This window comes from Gymnoscopelus braueri, assembly GCF_963280865.1.
Source record: "Gymnoscopelus braueri genome assembly, chromosome: 3".
In the NCBI taxonomy this organism is placed as follows: Eukaryota; Metazoa; Chordata; class Actinopteri; order Myctophiformes; family Myctophidae; genus Gymnoscopelus; species Gymnoscopelus braueri.
The window spans coordinates 6810037-6828761 of record NC_137612.1 but is presented as its reverse complement, the minus strand read 5'-3'; the positions used below and the strand labels follow the sequence as shown (position 1 = coordinate 6828761).

The 18725-nt window shown below is 40.6% G+C and overlaps 2 protein-coding genes across 2 annotated transcripts; one reads left to right on the top strand and one right to left on the bottom strand.

Moving 5' to 3' along the window:
- Positions 1 to 1461: 1461 nt before the first annotated feature.
- Positions 1462 to 7450, bottom strand: LOC308082906 (C-type lectin domain family 4 member C-like; the record flags this gene model as incomplete). Its single annotated transcript, XM_080424989.1, has 7 exons — positions 7264 to 7450; positions 6970 to 7059; positions 4145 to 4249; positions 3916 to 4049; positions 3574 to 3677; positions 2338 to 2415; positions 1462 to 1510 (listed from the first exon to the last, which is right to left on the bottom strand). Exons 1-7 carry the CDS (start codon positions 7382 to 7384, stop codon positions 1462 to 1464), a joined length of 681 nt encoding a protein of 226 aa, XP_080281115.1. The 5' UTR covers positions 7385 to 7450.
- A 5914-nt stretch (positions 7451 to 13364) lies between these two features.
- LOC308082905 (olfactory receptor 2AT4-like) lies at positions 13365 to 14102 on the top strand (the record flags this gene model as incomplete). Its single annotated transcript, XM_080424988.1, has 1 exon — positions 13365 to 14102. One exon carries the CDS (start codon positions 13365 to 13367, stop codon positions 14100 to 14102), a length of 738 nt encoding a protein of 245 aa, XP_080281114.1.
- Between the last annotated feature and the right edge of the window lie 4623 nt (positions 14103 to 18725).

The window sequence follows — 18725 nt, the reverse complement described above, 5'->3', positions numbered from 1 at the left end:
CCCAGGGATACACACAGAGGTATAGGCTACTATAGGGGGGGTAGACTGGGATCGACTCCCGTTGCGGTTTTCTGATCCAGTCTAGAGCAAATTGGCCTATAGTGGTTTTCAACCTTTTTCATATCAAGGTCCATTATTTATTCTGTATTTGAGTCACGGACCACCATTTGATGAGATTTAGCCTCTCAGACCCAAGACTTAGAATATTTTGTTGACGTTGGATAAGATTTTGTCAACAATTCCATGCTGTATTGATGTTGGTACCATTAGGAGAGATAACAGGCAAAGGTTCATCAAAATAACAATTATTCTACATTCTCTAATTGTGTAGACTTCTTGTACATTAAGTAATGCAGATGTTTGCGCCTCTCCACTCTTCCTCCAGACTCTGGGACCTTGATATCCAAATTAAATGCAAAATTTACTTTCATATGAAAACTAAATTTTCAGGTTCTCCTTGTGTAAAAGGAGCCCCGACCAACTATTCATTCCAATGGGAGAGTGAACGTGAACACAGCTTCTTCTGTACCATTCTTTAGCCACATGGTCGCTGAACTAAATATTGGACTCTATCGTCACAAGCCACACGCCGTTCCCAAGATTTTCATACTAAAATGGCTTTTTTCAGAGAGACAAATCAAGAGAAAATCTACTTTATTATCGACCTTTCCCTGTCCCAGCAACAGACTCTCACAGAATCTAGCACCAGTAAACAGTGGACATTCGTGAGATCAGTAGGTGCCCACTTAGTTAGGAGACCATTCGTACTATGTATTTCTTACCTTATTGGTGAATGTGTGATTGAGCAGTGATGGGTGGCTGATTCACTATTAGGTGATTGGCTCCTGTGTTGGTGGGCTCCACTATAAATCTGCAAAAAACAGATGTCTTTCTCCTGTCCTGCCTCCAACTAGAGGTCTTCACGGGCCCAATATGACAGACCCGGACTGGAATGGACCCGTGAAAATTGTACCCGGAGCAGAATGGACCCGAGCTATTATTAGAAATCTGAGGTCCGGACCCGAGCAGTACCGAGAGATGTCGGACCCGACCCGTATAGAACCATGACATACCAGACCCCGACCCGTACAAAACCTGAGGCCCTGAAATGCCCGAATGCCAAAGTAGTTTGCCAATTGCTAACATTATTATTACAAGTTGTCCAGCGTTGAATAAGACTTGCGTTTCTTACTTTCTTACTATAGCCTGAGTCCCTGGTTGTTGCTGCTGGCAGCGCCCCTTGTCATAACATGATGTATAATCCCAGTCAATGCTCATTGGACAGTTGGTAAATTAAAATAAATCCACGATTCTTCTCAAAATGTTCTCTTTAAGATCTCCTTTTAAATAACTGAGACATAATCGAGATCAGGGGTGTACAATTATGAGATCTCCTCTGTTTATCCTACTTCTCAAATACTGCTAAAATGATCATCTCAACTGCATATGTCTTAAAGATGTCTAGATTGTGTATCTCTTTTTCATCTCTATATTGCTCCTATAAGGGACCCTTGGGAGCAATAGAGCAGAAACAAATGATCACAGAATTATATGAAAATGAGATGGCTCTATAGTCTCAAGAGATGAGAATGAACAATAGATGAGCAACAAATACTGAGCTATGGGATCTGAAACCTGCAGAACGTGAACAAAGAACTGTACATTATTATCAATGGAATTACAAACTGAGAACAGATGGAGAGTGAATTAAGTGAAATAATAATAACAACAACAACAACAACAACAACAACAACAACAACAACAGCAACAATAAGCTTTATTTGTATAGCATACACTCAAATTTCTTTACGGTATATTAAAGATATGAGATGAATAGAAAAAAGCAATAATAAGAAACCTTCAGAAGTTACAGTTAATATTCTTGAGCACATAATCAATCAAAATATAAAACATTTAAAAACATATATATATATTAAATGCCTAAAATGATTACGTGTACAGTATATGGGGAGAAGATGGCATTATTCTTTAGAATAAACACACTTCATTCATCTAGATGAAACATGGTATTAAAATTGTCTGTTAGATTAATATTATTCACATTATATTGGCTCCCTTTTAACTAAACAATATGAATATAAATTGTAATGTAACGTCTACAGTGCATATTGTGTAGAACTGCAAGGCAGACAAACCAAAGCAAACACACAAACTACCACATGCAAACACAGCCATCATGTAGCTGTACCAACACACCAGCTAACTGATACATTGTGAAAATGGTCATTTCAGCACACAACTTTTTCACAGATCCAGTGGAAATGGTGAGAACACTGTGCATCGTTCCATCCTCTTTTAGGATAAGAAGGAAGAGACCCATCATAATACTCAACACAGTCTTCTGCTGCATTAAGGTTATCGCGTTCAAAACGAGGCTCATCAGGGTACCAGTACCTGGAGAAGTATGAACGTTTAATTCATTACAACACCTTTACAAGGATGGTTTTTCACTCTAAATATATATATTTTTTAATCATGACCTCAAACTATATTCTAGATGCAAATTAACTGGATAGTGAAGTAGACAACATAATGTCTATAGTGACAGTGTAGTAGATTTTAGGATGCAAATGTTCAATTAAAACATTAATCGATAGTTGTGTCACTTTATTGATCGATCATCAATTAATTGATTAGCAATGATTTTCCTGAGAACCTGAGTTTACTATTACTAGTACAAACAACATCTATTGATATTACATGAGAGAGACAACGCCTGATGCCATGACGACATATTGAGGTTAAGACAACACACTCCATATTTGGGCGTAGCTGCACTGGGAACTTATATCGTTATGGCTGAGTCATGGTGACATGAGCGTAGCGACGTGGTCCGCCGGCCAGCCTGCCGGTCGGTCCTCCCTTAAGCCTACTGCAGTGTTCTGGTCAAATCTGTCCGATTTCCTGAATCATAACTTTTGTGTTTTTCATCTGGGTGCCTTGAGACCTTATAGTTATGACAATTTTCACTGAATTTTCAGTCATTTATTCAACCTTGTACACCCTTAGTGTTCTCGGTCAAAAATGACCGCCATAGGAAATGAATGGGAAAGACTATATGTTCATCCAGTGACTCCCTCCCACACCCATGCGTGTGGGAGGGATTAGGGGGGGAATAGTTATAGTATACCCTCCCAAAAAATTAGAACACACCACTGCCTTATGGTACTCGTGATACAAGACTTAAGACAGACAGACTTGAATAAACAAGATCCTAAATGGACTAAAGTGAGTGCTGGTATTCCTTTCTAAGATACTCGGTGATACACACACCGAGTTTGAAATCATTCGGTCAAACAGTTTTCCAGATACTCAAAGGACAGATACACATGCACACGCATGCACGCGTGCACGCGTGCACGCACGCACGCACGCACGCACACACACACACACACACACACACACACACACACACACACACACACACACACACACACACACACACACACACACACACACACACACACACACACACACACACAGACACACACACACAAACAGAGCGATTTGCATAATTTATTGAGATGATGGTAAAATTAAGATGAGTCTTACGTTGGTGTTTTCAGTGGTGTTCCATCCACCCACTGGAATGATCCTTCTGTCTCTCTGTCAGTCAAACCCAGCCACACTCTCTTGTTGAAACTGGCAACAAAGTCCTGGACAGAAAAGCTGCTGGTTACTGATGTGCAAACTGTATAATATATTTGTGTCTCCACAAATAGGAATAGGTTACAGAACGCACAATTATTTAAACGCATGCACGCACGCACGCACGCACGCACGCACGCACGCACGCACGCACGCACACACACACACACACACACACACACACACACACACACACACACACACACACACACACACACACACACACACACACACACACAATTATACCTGTTCTTTTTTGCTGTTTACGACAATCAGGTCTGATTGTTGGTCTCTACACCACTGTCTGCTGTCCTCCCAGGTTTTCATCTCAGTAGAGATGTAATATAAACCTCTGTAAAATGGCTGCCATCCAGGTGATGCTAACAACAAAACAATGACGATAGCCACTGAAATTAATGACAAATGATGAACAACAAGATGTTACAATGATTACAAACAGTGACCTCTCACTGACCGCAGTTGTTGCCATCCAGTAATTCGTCTCTCTCTTTGGTCAGGTTAGCCAGTACTTGGTTGTAATTTTTCATCAGTTGTTCTCTCTCCACCATGTAGGACTGATCTGTATGGAAACAATATATTTAAAAAATGGAAATCCACAATTTAAAACACCATTCAGACACCGTTCAGAGCTGAGAGTTTTCTCAACCTGCAGCCTGTCCCTGTCCGAGACCAGCAGAGCCGAGTCATCTGCGAACAGGAACAGTTTGCAGTCGCAAGCTGAATACATATCGTTCACATATCAGGAACAGCAAAGGTCCTAGTATGCTTCCTTGCGGAACGCCACAAGTCACTGGGAGGGGAGGGGACTGGGTACCGTTTACTTCCACCACTTGTTCCCTCCCTTCCAGATAGGATCTCATCCAGCTCACCGACGTATCAAAACCTATTGATTTTAGCTTATCGATCATAATTGGGTGATCAACGGTGTCAAAGGCCTTCTGGAGGTCCAGCATGACAAGCAAAATTTGCCATTGTCGACCCCTTGTTTGATATAGTCGTTAAAATAGAGAAGGCACGTGTCAGAGGGGTCACTCTTGCTTTTTTGAAGTCACTAGGGACCCGTCCCTGTTTGATGGAGAGATTTATTATGTGATTAATGATCAATGGAGCAATGGAGGCGGCTGAGTCTTTTAGAAATGTGGAGGGGATATTGTCGAGACCTGTGGCTCTATATTGTTGTAGTGCGCTAAATTTTTTAAACACCTCATCTGTTGTCACCAAGGAGAGTTTAAAATCATCTTTGCGTACATCCAGTTTTTTGTAGAATGCGTCGACCCCCTTTATCATTTGGCTTTAAAGTAATACTATGTAACTTTAAAAAAAATAACTAAAGTTAAATTGTATATATTTTGTGAGGCAAATGTTTCACAACACCCACTCCATGAATTTCACCCCCGAAAGCCTTTTATAAACATATTTTCTATTGAAAGTGGACAGGGGCTTCTTTACCGCGAAAATGACGTCATACGGCCGGAAACGGAAACGAAAATGAAAATGCACCGGTTTCCTGTCTGTCCAGGAACTACCGCGCCATTAGCAAAAAGGAATCTCACACTGTTTTTAAGACATTATAGGATTTGAAGATGGAAAAACAACAGCAAAAGAAAGCACAGCTCACGGTAACTAAAGCTCCACTGGCTAAGAGAAACGATCCGTAGATAGTATAAAACAATTAAAAGAACCCTTTTTGAAACGCTTCCGCCTTCCGGTGAAAACAAATGGAATTCTGGGTAATGCAGGACTCAGCTATCCACCTGTTTCCGCGGGAATTTACTGGAGCAAAAATCCTGTGTGGGAAACATCCTGCGGGGGGACCGGAAGTAGGAAATAGCGGCTCAGTGTGTTTACATTTGCCAGCAGAACGTAGCTGTACTGCGAACGGGCCTTTTGCATGTAGTTGAAGCGCAAGGGGGCGGGGGGCGGGGGGGGAGAGAGTCAGCGCACTGAAGTCAAGGCACAGACTACTGTGTTGTTGACGGACAACGGATGCACGCTTATGAGAAACAACACAAATAAAACCTGGCAAAAAAGTTGCGTGCATTAGCGCAAGATGAGGATAAATGAAACATTCAGTCTAAATGTCCAGCAACTACTACCAATACTTTTGTATTTGAAACCTTACATTTCTCTAAATATTATAAACTCTTAGGACAGCCTAATACAAATATAATTTATGAAAAGGCTACTATAGGCTACAGTGAAGTCGGACTGAATGACTGAAACGTTTTTTCTTTTTTAACTCTCTTGGTGATTATCTGGCACAGTAGTTGTGGATTAGCAAACTGGACATTAATGTTTCCTTTTCGCGTGCGAATTACTGGACATTTAGACTGAATGTTTCCTTTACCCTCATCTTGCACTAATGCACGCAACTGTTTTGCCATGTTTTATTTGTGTTGTTTCTCATAATAAGCGTGCATCCGTTGTCTGTCAACAACACAGTAGTCTGTAGTGTGCCTTGACTTCAGTGCGCTGACTCTCTCCCCATGCACCGCCCCCCCCGCCCCCTTGCGCTTCAACTACATGCAAAAGGCCCGTTCGCCAGCTGCGAACGAGCTACGCTCTGCTGGCAAATGTAAACACACTGAGCCGCTATTTCCTACTTCCGGTCCCCCCGCAGGATGTTTCCCACACAGGATTTTTGCTCCAGTAAATTCCCGCGGAAACAGGTGGATAGGCCTGCAATGACGGTAGTGACCAGTTGAGGCTGCTAAAAATCGTTTTTATTTTGGAGTAGCCTTGTACTACTTTAAGATTTATACAAAATCTAGTTTCAGGACCCATCACTGTGATCTGTACAGTTTGGTGGAGTGGCCATCACTTGTAGTGTGATATACAGGGCTATTTTGGGTAAGCTGCCTGTGTATATAAATGCTAAATTTGAATGGTCACAGAGCAGTCATAATTGCGTTCGGACAAATGGTTGCATTGCATGGTGCCTGCTGTTCCAAGTGAGGCAGGCAAGATGAGTTTGTTTTATCAGGGACGGTGGGCATTCAACGATCTACAGGCAAACCTTAAACTGGATCACCTATCATCTCTGATTTTAAAAGGCGGATTATGGATATGCTGTCCAGATCCTGCTCATGTTTTATATAGATCACGCCCACACTGGACAAAAAAATAATTCCTCTCACAACCTCGAAGTGACTGAGTGATGGGGAGCTAATACATTATTTTTAAGGTATTATATATGCTTGTGTATTGAAAACAACACAATGGATCATTACAGATCATTTAACATTGTAATAAAATACATTGTTATGAAACTTGACTTACGGAGATAGAGTGGGACAGCAACGTTAAGGAGAGCTAGAACAGCACAGAGCAATCCAACACCGACTCCAACCCGCTTGTACCGTCTTATGTCTGGAGGACACACACACACACGCACACACGCACGCACGCACGCACGCACGCACGCGCACACACACACACACACACACACACACACACACACACACACACACACACACACACACACACACACACACACATTGAGAAGGATAGTGAGATCAGTCAAAATCAGTTTTTAAAAAGAAATGTTTTTTTTTTTTTTGTAACGTATCTTACCAGATTGCGGTATCTTCTGTACATCTTTCTCCTGAGCTGTAGTTGTGGTCTCAACAGTCTCATAGATTACATTGTCCACCTCTAGGAATTCAATGTTTTCAGAATGCTCAGCCACAGCCATTTCTACCTCTATGACTTACATATCTTCTGTCCTAAACGTAGACAGCACTGTTACATTTAGGACATACAGTATTACAGCTCATGCTCGTGCACCAGTAAAAACAATCCACCCTTCTCTCTCTCTCACACACACACACACACACACACACACACACACGCACACACGCATATGTGTGGGTGTGGTTGGGTACATTAGATTAGGGAACCTACCCTTCAAAAAGTCTGCACACGGGCCTATCTGAGGACCACATCCTTCTCTTTTTAAAGCAGCCATATCTCTTACACCATCAATACACAGCAGTGCAACACATCTTGCACAGGGTGCCATGTCATCAATACAGAGCAATGGTTGTGTCCAATAACAGAATCGTTTTCAGTTTATTAATACACTCATCATTCACAAACATTGTTTTATACATGCAGTATATCACTTTCGGATGGCAATATTAAATCATTTTTTTTGTGCAATCTGAAAAACTACTTGATAAGAGGCTTTCAAACGAGCTCACCAACTGTAGCTGATCAATGTGATTGTTACAGTTTCTCTGCAGTACCACCACGGCCCAAGAAACCATCACGCAAGAAGGAAATATTTGGATGGGGGTGGTGCAACGGATCTGGTGCAACGCTCAGGTCCTGGACCTGGTGAGACGAAGGAGGAGCCCGGCCAGGAGGCCATCCACAGAGCCTAGTCCCTTCACGCATAGATATATATAAAGGCTAGATGACTCACCCGCGCTGCTGGCGACGTTGCCACATGGCGGCCATCTTGCAACAGTCATTCATAACATTATGTCTATGGCCATGTATTATTAAAATAACCATAGCGTGCTCAATCTTCATCCGATTTTCAAACGGTTTGGTTTGTTGTAAACACCAAAGACGTAGTTATGATACTTAATACTTAATGTTATTTTCATATAAAATCCATGATTATAATTATAAGCATGCAGTATCATAACTACATATTTGGTGTTTACAACAAACCAAACCGTTTGAAATCGGATGAAAATTGAGCACGCTATGGTTATTTAAATAATACATGGCCATAGACATAATGTTATGAATGACTGTTGCAAGATGGCCGCGGTTGAGCTACGCTTGCGACGCCCCCTTAAGCCATCTAGCCTTTATATATATCTATGCCTTCACGTGCCAGAGCCTCCCCAGTCCCGGCAGAGTAGTTCCGGAGAAGCGGACTGAGTGGCCCTGTCTTTCCCTAAGAGGACTGACCGTGGGTAGCCACTGGGACGTAAGTCGGGGCTTGATCAACCCCGGCTGGGTCACCTGGGCGAGAGTGCATGTTGTTGCGAGACCCGATGACCCCGGGCTACAACACTGATGATACGTCCCGGGTGCATCCATGTGATGTTTTCTTTATAGTCCTCCCTTCTTGCTCCCAAACTGTGGAACAAACTCCCCATTGCAGTTAGAACTGCAGACTCACTCCCAATCTTCCACCGTAATCTGAAGACTCACCTCTTCAGACTACACTTTAGCCCGTAGCACTTGCCGTAGCACTTGCCCTATATCCTTGAATGCCTTGTAGGCTTATGCAAAGGTTCAAATGTAATTTAGATACAGTAGCATGTTATTTAGACAGGTTCATTTGTTGATCTGGCATCCTGTAGTTTGTATAGTTTCAATGTATATATTATTATTTATTTTTATTATTATTTCATGTTTAGACTGATGATAGGTTATTGGTTGATCCTAGATTACTGAGGCACTACACTGTCTCTGCATTTGATGTATTACCTTGTGTTTTCCTTGCTCTCTGTAAATCGCTCTGGATTAAGAGTGTCTGCTAAATGCCTACATTGTAATTGTAATTGAGAGATTTGAGACAAGCTTGGAAGTAATGTTTTGCATGCCTAAAAGGTGGTGATAAATAGATGTACAATAATTTACTGCACTTTATGAATACAACCCACTTTATTTATCTACATGAACCATGGTTTTAAAAACGTTTGGCTTGAACCTTCACCAATTATTTAGTGCCATCTTGTGATTCCGACCCAGAGTCACTTATTGAGAATGGTCCAGAGACCGAGCCGGGTATGGTCGGACCCTCGGGTATTTCGACCTCTACCTCCAACCACACCAGTCCTTTGTGTGAACGTGGTTTAGTCTACAGCCTTGATAATGTAGGTGTTGGTGGCCCTTCTTTTTCAGTTATTAGTTTGTTTGTGTGTTTCTGTAGAGTAGGTAAGATCTATGTACTTTTGTATTGTTTAAAGGTAAGCATATAGGGTTCTTTTTCTTTTTGTATTAGTATTTTATGTCCAGGGGCCCACCCTGAGGTAATTTACACTTGTCTGTTCAAATTTGACAATAAACCACTGTTTTGGATTTGAACTCATTCAGTGCCAAAGATGTGTAACACGTCCAAACCGTGTTTTCAGTGTTTACACTATATGGCGCTGTTCCCCAACCTATGAGTGATTATATGACTTCTGGAGAAGAGATCCGGAAGTAGATTTGGAATAATGTGATCACAACAAACCCAGCCCCGTCTGATCTAATGTTAAAGGATTTAGAAAAATCAAATTTTCTCTGCTTTCTTGTTTTTTTCTGCGTTTTTGTCGAGAACAAGCTATATTCAACAGCCAATAACTAAAGAACTGAGGGTCGTGCATGGTGACACGCTTTTTTTCTCTCGTGGAAGCAGAGAGAAAACGGACGTGTTCAGCAACCATTGGGGGATTGATCATACTGGAAATAAATATTCTGTGACTACTTGAAAAGGTAAGAAAAACAAAAATTCGCCGGGTACAGAAGTTGATATCAAAACAAAGTTTTCCGAACATGCAATAGCTGTTCGGAAAACTTTCTCATAGTGTAATTCCCTGTGCTTGTAATTCACTCACTGTGCTGCAAAGCAGTCCCTTGAGCCAAAAGTCCATGTGTAAACATTCACCGTGTTAATTAGGTCTCTGATGACCAGCTGATGTTTGTCACCTTTGCATTAGGTTCATGCTGCTGAGGGAAAAACTAAAACTTTGACTAAAGTTTACTTTCTAATGTTCTGTTTCACTATTTCAGTCCACTGTCCCCTTTAGTGTCCATGAGAACTTTACTTGTAATTTAAAGTTATTTGATTTGAATTGTATAATATTTTTGTGACATCGCATTACCGTGGCGGCGGAGTGTGTGGTGGTGGGTATTGGAGGTGGGTATTGAGTGTAGGGTGGGGGGTCTTTCATGTGGAGTTTGGGGTGTTTTTGGGGTATTGGATAGGGATTGTGTGGGTGGTGGGGGGCGGGTAGAAATTGGGGATTGTTAATATTTATTGATGCTGATAGTGTTGATCGATCTGGGTACTTATCAATACTACCATAAAGATACTTTACTTTCATTTATTTGTTATACATATTTATATTTGGTGGAAAGACGAGACGGCAATAAATTCTTAACAGAACTGTATTGTTTTTGTATTTCTTAAATGAATGAAATTGGCCTATCATTATACACAAAACTCCAAACTACACAAAACTCCAAATATTCTAATATCGGACAGAAAGGCAAGTGAAGTGACACATTTTAAAGGGATATTTCACTTTCAAACATGTATTTGCGGGTTTTAATGTCTACTCTGGCCATATCAAAATATTGAATCAAGCAACATAAAAACTGTCTGGGGTGGTCACGAAAGTCAAAATGACCCCAAACATGTTTGAAAGGAAAACATCCCTTTAAATAATCCAGGCAGGTTGTTTCAGTATAGGTATTGAAAGGCACCTATGCTGACTCAACAGATCTGACCCAGGATAGACGGCCTGTGAGGACGATGTGTTTGGCCGCCCACATAGGGTACTTGAGGGGTCGAATCAGCGGTGTCCAGTTCAGTGTTGATTTTGACAGCAAATTTTGATTTAGTTCAGTCATAGTCTTTTGAATAAAATTCTGTTTAGTTTTAGTCATATTTTAGTCATCTGAAATGTTTTAGTTTTTGTCTAGTTTTAGTCGACTAAATATCATAAGATTATAGTCGACTAAATCTGCAGTTGATTTAGTCGACTAAAATGTATTTTGGTGGGCTGCGATGGTGTCGTAAGGGCGCGCTCCCACAAACAGTTGGCTGGCCGCTGTTAAACGCAGGTTGTGCGTGGCCACAGTTTTTTGCAGCCAGCGGATTCTAAAAAAACTCTGTGACGCACCTGTCACTCACATTCAAGACCGTCCCCGTAGCCCGCACCACCTGCTGCCTTGAGCACCATGTTGCTTCCTGAGTCTTGAGACGGTCCGCCTTCGACTCACCCGATTGGACAGAGGGAGAAAATCGGCTCCTGCCTCCAGCAGTTTTATGCTTAGTCGCGGAGAGCAGATAAACGCAAGGTCTGCGCGACAAGCGGAGAAATCTGCTCTTGCGTGAATCCACGCATTTACATTGACAATGCATTGGCAGATTCTGCCCCAGAGGTAAAATAAAAGTGCGGTGGGAGCGCGCCCTAATGGCTGATTTTACACTTGGTTGCATGCTGAAAATATACTGTCAATATACTCAGTATTAGTTTTAGTCATCGTAGCTTAGTTTTTATTTAGTTTTTGTAAGTAAAAAAAGGTAGTCGACGAACATTTTTCGTCATAGTTTTAGTCGACGAAATGAACACTGGTCTGCGTACTCCTTAACTCTCAGAGGTGGGATGGTGGTGAATCAGTCTAGTTGTGTTTTTTACCTCCGCTTCTCGTTTTCTTTTTACTGATGATGGGTCGAGTCGGACGACCAGAAAGGTAAATCCAAGGCCTGGATAAATAAAAAAAATTATAAATAAATAAAGGTAAATCCATAGACATCAGTTGCTCCAGAGGTAGGATCTATTTGGTGGTGAGGTTTAGATTTATGCCATTGCTGAATATAAGAATATCTCTCTGGCTGGTTGGGGAGCCAAGGATACCGGGAAGGAACCTGAGGCTGAACCGTGGGGAGTGGGTGCGACGTCTCTTTGATTTACAGTCGCTCCCAGAGAACATAACGGCTCTGGTGAATTATGGCATACTGCTGGACGCCTTGGACTCGGTAGATCATGTTGATCTCTGTTGAATCGAGGCGTCCTGCTGGACTGCTGGACTTGATAGAACTCTGGTGAACCAATCGTGGCATACTATGTTGGATGACTGGACTCGGGATAGGGTGTATTATTCCTCAATGCGGACTGTTGGGCGTCTTTATTAAACAGATAATACATTTTCAGGTCGGGATACCAGTTTTATCCAATCAGGATAGAGAACTCAAGACAGGATACAGATTAAACAAGTGAAATTGGAAGTGATGACACAAAGACATGAGCTGACAACATTGGAAGTGGAACACAGATTAAGCTGTACTCTCTCCTGATTGGCTGAAAGTTTGCAACCCACCTGAACATGTATTTTCTGTTTATCGACTCTGACGCTCTGATCTTGTGGGAGCTGATTGCATCAGTGAATGCATCAGAGAATGGGGGACTGTGCTCTCAGTTTGAAGGTATAAAAACAATGACGATCGGGTGGCTTCTTTGGAGGAAGGGGAGGAACTCGTCAACATAAGAACACATAGAAACGCAGAAGAGTACCTGTTGTAACCGTCTGTCTGTCTGTCTGTCTGTGTCCCCTTTGTACCCATATAGTGAGATCTCTGTATCTGTACTGTCTTTTATGCCTATACTGTGGTTAGATATCTTGATCTATCTTGATCTGAGTGTTTTTAATTAACTATCCTATACAAAAAAACTATTTAATATAGACTAGGAATGGGTGCAGTGGACCCATTCAACTGTGCTCTCGGGAAAAACATCACTTTTATGCATCCAAAATATTTCACAGTTTGTGGCTTTTCAGGTGTACCCAATGCAAAGTATTACTATGTCTTCTTGTTTTTCGTTTACATCGTTTCAGTGATGGGAAATTGCATAGTGATGGCTGTGATATATCTAGATCCCAATCTTAAGACTCCAAAATACATTGCTGTCTTTAGCTTGGCGTTGTCGGATTTGTGCGGCATGTCGACATTGGTGCCAAAGGTTATCGATATTTTCCTCTTTGAAAACCAGCACATCTCCTACAACAGTGGTTGGACGTACTACTTTTTCTTTTCCATCTTCTTGTGCATGCAGTCTCTTAATCTGGTCGCACTCTCCTATGACAGGCTGGTGGCCATCACGTTCCCTCTGCATTACCACGTGATCGTGAACAACAGGTCTATGTATGCAATTGTTGCCTCTTTTTGGCTTTTCAGCGTTGCTCTTATGCTTACGGCGACCGCCCTCCATTCCGGACTGTCCTTCTGTAAGCCCCTGGTTTTAAACAGCTTCTTTATCGACATTGCGCCCGTGATGCAGAAGGCCTGCAAAGACAATTACACGTACATCAACTATATCTTCGGCAATTTCATACCGGTTTTGATACTCTGGCTTCCGCTGCTGTTCATCCTGGCTACGTACTGTTGCATCGGCTACGCTCTGTCTAAGATAGCCACCGCTCAGGAAAGATTTAAAGCCATGAAGACCTGCAGCAGTCACTTGCTGTTAGTGGCCGTTAATTACTTGCCGTATATCATCACTATGAGCTTGAACCAGCACATCCATCACAATGCTAGGATGATTAACTTGTCTCTCAACTCCACCCTCCCTTCCATGTTAAACCCCATCATATATGTCCTGCAGACCGAAGAGGTCAAGGAGTCGGTGAAAAAGCTGCTGAGATTTAATAGGCCGTCCAAAATCACACTGAAGGCTTGAAGCACGATGGGACAATATAGCCATAAATATTGTGTAAATAGCCGATCTACAAGTTCACAACTTTGACTAAGTTTACTTTCGAATCATTTCATGTTTGTTCCGTTTCACTATTTCAGTTGTGAGCTTGTAGATCGTCTATTTTTGGTTGAGAACCACACCATTTTAGGTCTGTATTACTGACAAAACACAACATAACACAACATAACATAACACAGAACCGATTACCTGAAGATATTATTGCCTTTTATACAATATTGTAAGTAATATTCTGCTGTTTTGTTTGCCTGTTTCTTATACTGAAATCACTAATATTGGCTTTGTTTTGACAATCTACTGCAGGGGTCAGCAACCTTTTTTAACACTATGTCCCATGTTTTAATTTTCTTGATAGTCAGTGTGTGCCACTGCCATATCAACATTAAGTTTAATAATGACACCACATCAAAATGAGATTGTCCATAGGCTATACAAAAGACCTTTATTTGTTTAAAGAATTATTTTCTTTCACATCAGGATGTAATGATCATTAGACTCAGAGCAATAACCCACCTATCTCCCAGACTCCCTCCCCAGTCAGAGTTAGGAGTTTAAATGAATGTAGAATTATGTGCAAGATGTAATTTGTATATAGATGGGAGGGAACTTAATTTAACTGACTTTTTCTTTTTTTTTACATTACATTTTAAAAGAAGAAACCTCTCTTTCACACTTATGCCAGTGTGCCAGTGATCACCTTCCCCTGTGCCAATGTTGGCACAGGTGCCTAAGGTTGCCTATCCCTGATCTACAGTATATCCCGAGAAGGGTTACCTGAGAGAAACAGTGATTTTCATGTGATGTACAAATGCAAAGAATAATTAATATGTTTGTTTTGCGGTTCCTTCCTTTAAGCACCAGATCAATTTTGCCTCTAGTTTTCTTTGTACTGATCAAGGTAACTATTGTTTATTTAGTTTACAATTACAATGTGTTAACATTTATCAATGATGTAGAGTTAGCCTTACAATATATTGTATACCACCGAAATGGAAAAAGCGGCACTCCAAAATAAACAATTTCGGCCTCAGCCTTCCTCAGAGCAGATTAATCTGCTATGAGGAAGGCTGAGCCAGTCTTGCATTGTTTATTTTGGTGTGCCGCTTTTTCCATTTCGGTGGCATTTGATTTAAGTTATATGTATAGCTGAGCACCCACTGCCTAAACAAAAAAGGCATTCAGAGGAAGCACACCTGTTTTTCTTTCTTACCAATTATTATATTGAGTTAGTCACAATGTTTGTAAACAAACGTGTAGAGTGGTGTTTCCGGGTAGAATGCCTACGGATATTTACACAATATAAAATGTGTCCAGAACATTAGCTATGTCTAGTTTGTCAACCTGTGGATATTTACAACGAAATAATATATTTCTAATAGTCAATAACAATATCATAAGTGTCCTGGTCTTCCAGAAATATGTTTAAATTAATGATACTGCTCCTATGTGACAGTGCCGGGGTTATCTACCTGGAAAGATTTGTTTTGGTTGTGGTGATGTCATGATGATTCGGTCTATTGTTTTATTGTAAACTCTTACACTTTATGTGATGAAGAATGTTATGTTATGTTCTATTGATATTGCATTCTTTGGTGTTTAGCAAGTAAAAGCTATTCATACTGTACTTAAATGTAAAACGAGTGAACGTAACACCGTGAAGAGACTGTCTAAGAAGGTTGTCTCAAACCTTGCCTGTGTTTAAATCACGTTTGAAAACTCACTTGTACTCCTTGGCGTTTGAAAATTCAGACTGAGAGTTGCTGTTTCCACTAGGTATTGTGTCTATATGTTGTCCTGTTTATTGTGTATTGTTTTGCTCTTGTATATATATATTTTTTAAATGTGCTCTATAATTAAAGTGGATTGGATTGCATTGGTTGTCTAATTCATTAGATGAAATAAAAACTGAGAAATACAAATACTGGCCTGAAATCTATGCATTATTTTGGGCTATTGTAAAAAGTTCTTGAATAGAAAATTAATACAGTCAGTTGTAGTCGGAGGTAATCTTTGAATATTGAGATGGTAATATTTATATGGTATAAAATGTTAAAAATAAAACCTGTCAAAACCTGCCATTTACAAGGAACATTATTGCTAGAGGAACACAATCTAAATGCACTTAGAATCAACTAAATTGAACGAAGGAGAAATGGGGAAAAAATAAACATGATTTGGATGTTAACAGAGAAATACAAACAACTCTTGCCTCTATGCAGTTGAATTATTGATGGATTTTTTTTTACTGCTGTTGCATTAATCTTAATTTCAATATAGTATGTACATTTTGAATATTTACTAAATGTAAAATTTTGGAGATACAATTCTGAAAAGAATGGTGTAATTCTGGTGGTCACAGGAGTATGAGGTAAAGTATTTTAGTAAGTATTTTAGTAAAGTATTCTGTTGTGGTTTCTTGCCTATTTCTAGTGGTAGAAGAAGTACTCACATTTTTACTTAAGTAAAAGTATCAATAAAGCAATATAGAAATACTGTATTCCTGTATTCAAAATGTACTCAAAATGTACTTGAGTAAAAGTACAAAAGTATTGGCGTCAAAATGTACTTAATATAAAGTAGGCCTACCAAAAGTGGAGAGTACTCATTATGCAGAATGTCCCATGTCCCAAGTTTTCAAATGTATAACATGTTTAAAGAAATCCTTCGAAAATAGCAGATCTACAAGCTCACAACGGGTGATTCTCGTAGGTTTATATTTCATAGTAATCAGATTCAGAATCAATTTGCACTTTATTGTCACAGCATTGGCTTACAGATGTAACAAAGTGGGTGAAATTAGTTTTTGTGTAAGCTCCATAATTCTTTTGTTTTTCAGAAAGGGTAGAAGAAGAAAGGGGGGGAGCAAGGAGAAAATAATCAAACATTAAATAAGCATGTCAAAGAGAATATAAACAAGATCAAGATATCTATACACAGTATAGGCATAAAAGACAGTAGCCTATAGTTACAGAGATCTCACTATAAGCCAGGGGTATTCAACCAGATTAGGCAGGGGGCCACAATTGTCAAAAGACAATTGTGAGAGCGTTTGTTGTGTGTGCTATATAGGACACAACAATGGACATATTATGTCGATTATGGTAACTTATTAGGGCATGCTTCATAATGAATTTATGCCTTTTGATGTTTGAAAGGATCATTTCTGTGCCAGTCCTTTGTAATGCACATATGCTCTGATTAGATATTTCAGTGTGTTCTGTGCATGCAGGTCCCTGGTATGGAAGCGTCTTTGAGAGAACAGTAGGGGAGGCAGGCTGGCAAGGTGAAAGTGTTTACATGTTCTTATGAAGGAAAGGATTTTTCTTTTTTATTGGTATATTTTTGAGCATCCGGTTGATAAGAGCACACGTAAGCTCTTATGATGTGTAACACATCATGTGTTTCAAGAACCATGAGTTAAGTGTTAGATCAGGTCAGGTTGGCAAGGTGAAAGTGTTTACATTTTCGTATGAAGGAGAGGTTTTTGCTTTTCTTTTTTGTATGTTTTTGAACACCTGGCTTATAAGAGCACAAGCTCTTATGATGTGTTTCAAGAACCGAGTTGAGAGATAGACCATTATTCAGCCCAGGACGCTATTGAGGATGAATGAAACATACTGTATAACACATACAAGTGGATGCCACTCAAAGCCAGCAAATGGATGCAGAAGGAGAATTCTTTCTTCGGTGTAAGGTTCAGCAGCCACTCAAAACTCAGAAATAGATATAAATGGATGGCATGATGGATGCTCTTTTACGTTGATATTATACTGTTTAGACTGATAATAGGTTCTTGGTTTACCTATGATCCTAGCGTACTATTTCTATGCATTTGATGTATTACCTCATGTTTACCTGCAAATCGCTCTGGATTAAGAGCGTCTGCTAAATGCCTAAATTGTAAATTGGAATATGGAATGTGTTTCCAGGGGCCAAATGAAAGCTCCGCTGGGGCATGATGTGGCCCGCGGGCCGCCAGTTGAATATCACTGCAGGCTATGGGCACAAAGGGGACACAGACAGACAGACGTTTACAACAGGTACTCTGACAACGGGTTTAACGGGTATTGCATAACCGGGTGGGGCATGCATTCCCTATTTGCAAAGTTGTGCCCCTGCTGACAGCATTATTTACCTTCCTGTGTTGATTGACTAAGGCACTCCGTCCAAGACACTTTTATGGTGTTCAGATTTCGGGCAGCTATGTTAGACTCGCAGGGTTCCTCAAAGTGGGAGCCGTGGCACCCTAGGGTGCCATGACACAAGTCCAGGGGTGCCGCAGAATACTTTGATAATATTTGGAATTTCATTTCAGTTTAAACCACTTAAAGGTTCGATGACATTCATTTTCACTTTTTTAATTTGTTGTTTTTTTGGGGGTTTTATGACCTCAATTACACCCAAAAAATCTGAACTTTGAACATTCAGTGGATTTTCTGTGGTCTGGGGTTTTCTGAATAATTAGGCTGAAAAGTAATCTGAGCTTGGCCCTTCGACAGTGAGGTCACAGTCGATTAATCCCGCCCACTCTCCTCCTCGCCCCTCCCCTCCCCTATCCTTTCCTTTGGGGGGGGGGCGGAGCAGAGG